The sequence below is a fragment of the Antedon mediterranea genome, chromosome 4, assembly GCF_964355755.1.
Source record: "Antedon mediterranea chromosome 4, ecAntMedi1.1, whole genome shotgun sequence".
In the NCBI taxonomy this organism is placed as follows: domain Eukaryota; kingdom Metazoa; phylum Echinodermata; class Crinoidea; order Comatulida; family Antedonidae; genus Antedon; species Antedon mediterranea.
In genome coordinates, this window is record NC_092673.1 from 15,574,841 (window position 1) to 15,580,499 (window position 5,659).

The 5,659-nt window shown below is 34.1% G+C and overlaps 1 protein-coding gene across 1 annotated transcript; it reads left to right on the forward strand.

Moving 5' to 3' along the window:
* Positions 1-238: 238 nt before the first annotated feature.
* LOC140048034 (methyltransferase-like protein 27) lies at positions 239-2,085 on the forward strand. Its single transcript, XM_072093042.1, has 6 exons — positions 239-364; positions 527-644; positions 902-1,024; positions 1,136-1,274; positions 1,408-1,500; positions 1,680-2,085. The coding sequence occupies exons 2-6, from the start codon at positions 531-533 to the stop codon at positions 1,865-1,867; spliced, it is 657 nt and encodes a 218-aa protein (XP_071949143.1). The 5' UTR covers positions 239-364; positions 527-530; the 3' UTR covers positions 1,868-2,085.
* Positions 2,086-5,659: the final 3,574 nt, after the last annotated feature.

Below are 5,659 nucleotides of genomic sequence, written 5' to 3' on the forward strand. Positions count from 1 at the left end.
ACCCAGTCTGTTGCCACCAGCCTGGGACAGGTTGTATGTAAATGAGGAAGTAATTAGCATGATAAAACAACAAGGAACTTATGTAACAAACAATAATAATATGGCAAGCGTGATGCCTAAGTAATAGATTTGTTTGTTAATAATTACCACGTTATTGTACACAACTCTACCAGCTAAAGTTGTTCAACTTTAATAAGTGATTCGTAATTAATAAGCCTACATACTTTCAGGAAATTGTTCGCATTAGGTCTATCTTTCATCCTTCGTCAGTAGTATAATCTGATAAAATAAGGCAGGTAACAAAGGTGCCGGTGACATTAACACTACAAAGTTACATAAGATACAGTTCAAATCCATCGTACTGGTAATATTGTACATTTTATGTTTTATTTGTTAGATTCGTTAAAAGCATGAATTCAAGTAATGTTCCTAAGTATGAAATACAACATTATTAGTAACAAATGTATATTTAATTAGCACAGGGTTTTTGGGTCTCAGTTTTCATCAAGGGTATGTTCTTTTTTAGTACCATGGCTCATTGGACTAAAGAACATATACTGGCGCATTTATCAACTCTAAAAGATAGAAATACACAAGAAAAACTAGAACAATTTTTTGACGATTTGGCACCAAACTATGATAAAGTGAGTTGTTTGATATAAGCTAAAACCATATTAAATGTGTTATTTCTAATTGTTTTCATTGACAGTGTAAAGTTAGAAAGTATACTGAGTTTCTATAAGTTTATAGATCTGGCTATAATACACCATTATCACCCACAGAGTCTCAATACCAAATGTTTTATTTGTCATGTGAAGGAGTAATCTGTTATGAAAAATATTAACTGAAAATAATGACGTTTACGAAAATCTCAAATTTAAAGTAAATTTAATCTGAATAGATGGCAGTAACCTCTGGATATGTTGGTCCTTCTGTCACTTCAACATTGCTTCAGAAATATGTTACTTCTAAAGAAGCGTGGATAATGGATATTGCATCAGGAACTGGTCTTGTGGGAGAGTGTGTAAGTATGTTTGTTGTACTGCAATGCGAGGAAGGAGAGACGGGTTTTCCATTAATTTCTCTTATAATCTTTTAAATAGAAAAACGTATCTTCTGACTTTGTCTTTATCAGCTGGCTAATTCTGGTTACACTAACATTGATGCAGTTGATGGCAGTGCATCAAGTATAGAGGAAGCTCTTAAAAAGAACGTCTACACAAATCTATATGTTCAATGGCTTGGAGGTGACAACAAACTAAATATTGAGAATGGTAAATACCAGGTTACTAATAGAATAAAAAATAAGCCGAAGAATTCATTGAGCTTTAAAAAATACTAAATTAACATTTTGAATTTTGTTTTTTGAAATAAAATAAATTGGTTTTGCATACCTTAATATTTCAGACACATATGATGCTATTGTGTGCACCGGTGCCTTTGCTGCTAATCAACTAAAATCAGACGTATTTCCAGATTTTATTCGAATTACTAAACCAGGTATACGTCACTGACTTAAGTATAGCTTCTGATTAAATAAGTACAAACTCTTTGTGAAATATACATTTTTATTATTATTAAAGTTCACTGTGTCATATTGACTTATGAATATTTATTAGTTATATTATTTTCTACTGGTGATTAGAATACTAATCTTTATTATGTATTAAATAAATCAGGAGGATATATTTTGATAAACATGCGAACACAGTGGTTGGAGCTTGAGGCAAGCTACGCTGAGGGAAAGTTAGAAGGGGACATGGTAAAACTAGAAAATGACGGGAAATGGAAACTGGTTGAGAAACACAATTATGATGGAGATGAAAGTGCTTTGAACTTGGTAACATTCATTCACAAAGTTTGCTGAATATCCTCGTTTTGTTTAATTAACAAATCTATGATTTTTAACTGATACAATATTAAAGTATTTTTTCCAGATAGTTATAATATTGAAATAGTGCAACTGTTTAAGTTAGACGTAATTCAATCAATTATTATTACAATAGAAATTTAGAAATTACAATTAAGTATTAAAACATTTAATATGATTGAGTTGAGATATTAGGTAGGCATATTGATGATTAAAATGAATGTGGTTAAATGATTTACCTCGGTAGCTTTCTAGTTTTCACACTTTCTTTTGTTGTTGCTTAAATCGTTTTTCATAAAAACCGTATGTTATATTTGACATTTGGATCCAATTTCTTTCGAGAGGGGTTGGTGAATTTTGTCAAAAAGGGACAATTTCTGTGCAGAATGTGGAAGTTTTGGGAATATTTGCTGAAGTTGCCTCATGTATTGCATCTATAAAAAAAAACTCCATGCTGTGTTTACATCTTTATCCTTCATTTCAGTCCAGTTGACTTCCTTTAAATCATTTCTTAAATTGTGATAGTTTCCATTACAAAAGTTAAATCTACTTGGTTGATAATCATCAATCTTACAATAACAGTTTAAATAAAATTCAAGAATTACATGATCACTTTTTTAAAGTGGGCTGTATTCATATACTTCATCAATTAGTAGTTCATCGTTTACAATGATTAAATCTAACAGACTTGGTCTATTACCATCTCTATATCTTGTATTTCGGTTAGATACTTTGTAAAGGAAGTTGTCCTGAAGACAATCAACAAGCTTGCTACTACCATGATTCCCACTAGCTCTCGAAATCCACGATGTCCAGTCTATCCCTCTATAATTGAAATCACCAGTTATCCAAAGATAATGGTACTTCCTTCCACAGGCTGTTGATATCAAATCTAACAATGCATCATTATTCTCTTTGGAAGAGTTTGGACTTCTATATATGCATCCCACTAATATATTTTCTTCATTTTCAAGTCTGATCTCGCACAAGACACTTTCATTAAAGTTGTTTACTTGTGTGTCGAAGTTTACACTTGTTGCTTTTAGCGCCTTATTTGTATATATACAAACTCCTCTGCCCTGCTGGTCTGTTATAAACATGTCATACCCATTTAGCTGTTGTTGTTTTTAGGACTGTTGTATCGATATCACTACTTCGTCGCTTATGAAATACTTCTGTAATTGCTAGAAAATCCGGTGCATCAGTTTTGCCGCTTAAGTAGCTCTCTAGTTCTGCTTTTTTGTTGATTACACCATCTACATTTGTATACACACAATATAGTTTCTTTTTACTATTGAGGTCCTTTTTATTGGCTCGTAAGATATCTTCTGTATCATTACTCCACTTGTATCATTGAAACTATTGTGGTCTTCCAATATAACATAATTTCTTGAATCAGAATCGGAACATAAATAGTTATTTTCTTTATTATTATTATTATTTTTATTATTATTTATTGCCAAAAACCAGTTACAAACAAACAAAAACACAGAAACTAAGGGAACCTAAAAGTGAACCTAATCACTATAACAAGAGTTCAGGTTCCGTACTCCCAAAGTAACAACAATGATATAAAATAAACTATATAAAAATATTTAAATAACAAATAGACGAGTCAACAAAGTCAATATAAAACATGTGATTTAAGTGAATTTAAAAATGTTGGAAAACTGTCTAAAATTAAAGAATTTTTAATCATTTCCGGTAATTCTTCCCACAACCTAGGGAATATATTAATAGCGGAATGACAATTGGTTCGAGCATAGTGATGAATGAACTTAAGTGTATCAAGGTGACGGCCATTAACAACTATAGATTGACGAACACTACTACAATCAACCGTTCCAATAAGTGATTAACAAACAAAGGATAACAGAAGATAATTTCTTCGATTAGATAGTGTAGGCCAATTTAGCTTAGTGAGACGTTCCTCGTATTCCATTACACCTCTTGTTTGTTTAAAGACAAGCCTAGTAGCCCTTCGCTGGACTGCCTCGATACGTTCTGTAAGTTTTTTGGTTCGAAGCAACCACGCTGGGACACCATATTCAAGGATGGGGACAATGAGAGCTTTATAGAGTGAGAAAATAGCTGAAGGGGATGATCCTCCTGCAATACTAGTAATAAAACCCAACATTCGATTTGAACGAGAAATAATTAAGTTTACATGGTCATCCCAAGTAAGTTTAATCACTATTAATCGTGACCCCCAGATGACAATGACTAGATACGGATTTAATAGGCAAGTCATTTATACGATAAACAGGTCTATACTCTTTCCTTGATCTTGTAATGTGGAGAACCTTGGTTTTATTTAAGTTAAGCTCCATTTCATTTAGATCACACCAAGAGGAAAGCCTGATCAGATCGCACTAGGTTTGAATAATGAAACTCTCTTATGGTGCTCTTTTAACCATCATCACTGTCTTCTTAAAACTGGCGCGATTATTATGGAAATCATACCAGATGATGCCTGTCAAATCATATGTACCTGGTGTAAAGTAACGCACGAATAACACTTTGCTCACAGTGTGCGCCGGACAATTCGTGAGGAATCGGCCATGAGGAAAATATCTATCGTGTTTAATATTTTTTGTCACACGTGTCATTTTCCTCAAGTGTGCGCCGAATGTAAGCTAATAGCTCATTAAAAATTTCCACTGCGCATAGCATGTTCTAATTTATTATATTATTATTATTTATTATGCTCGGAATGAATTTCTGACTGGATATTGCTTGTGTGCGTCATGAGAAGTCGTGAAAGGCCACTACACACTGTGTTCGTGACAAACCCCGTCACATAGGTCATTGATTTGTCCATAATTATTGCATTTTTTCCGGAGAATCCCATCATTTAAGTATTTCCGTAGTACCCTACTTATCTTCATTTTATGTCCGTAATATTCGGCCAAATTTGTACATTTCGATCATAGTCATAGTATTGCTGTTTGGTAGCCCGATATAGAGTGTCATTTCCGGCGAAATAATAGGTGCCATTTATCGTGAATTTTACGTGCAAAGGTACGAATTCCGGCCATCTGGGGGTGTCATTTAATAAAATTCGCTTCGCCAAAAACTCGTTATCTACGGTCCTGGACTCGTGGGCAATCCCCTTAAAATAGTTCTGCGACCGCCCCTGGGTAAATACTCACGGTAGTAACCTGGTACGTACGGCGCGCTGAATATCCGGTGATTCAGCTCGAAGAGAAGACGAATTATTATTTATTCGGCCTACCTGATAATTATTATTATTAATGTAGGCTTATTGATGGAAATTCTTCTGTTAATTTAAACGACCAAGGCCTAAGTGAATATTTTATTGCCAAGGAACCATATTAGTAATTATCTGTATATCTGTATAAGGTAAGGTGTCTAGGCAGGCTTATTTACATACAATACAAAAAAGGAGGCCTAGCCTAGCTACCCGACCCAGCAGATATTATACTTAATGATATTTTATTCGAGGGAAATATATTCCATCGAACAAAATATCATTCCCTGGGGATGTCAAAAGCGACCATCCTCATTAGCAACCACCTCTCTTAAGGGACCGCTTCTCATAAACAAACACCTCGTAACGACCACCTCTCTTAAACGACCATTAATTAGTAATTATCTGCGTACTGAAGGCGTTTAGTATGCGTTCGATAGAACGCGATCACAGTTTGCCGCAATTTTTTTGTGTGAGCAAAGTATTTTTCGTGCCAGTTGGCTCAGCCAATAGCTACAGTAACAATGTGTGCCTGGCTTAATCGGTACTCTTAGTCTACGTCCGGTTTGATTAAGCAT

Excerpts from the sequence above, each read along its gene's own strand:
- LOC140048034 (XM_072093042.1), top strand. The coding sequence starts at position 531 with ATGGCTCATTGGACTAAAGAACATATACTGGCGCATTTATCAACTCTA. Across the intron at positions 1,025-1,135 it reads CTGGTCTTGTGGGAGAGTGT|CTGGCTAATTCTGGTTACAC; the intron begins GTAAGTATGTTT and ends TGTCTTTATCAG. Across the intron at positions 1,501-1,679 it reads TATTCGAATTACTAAACCAG|GAGGATATATTTTGATAAAC; the intron begins GTATACGTCACT and ends TAAATAAATCAG.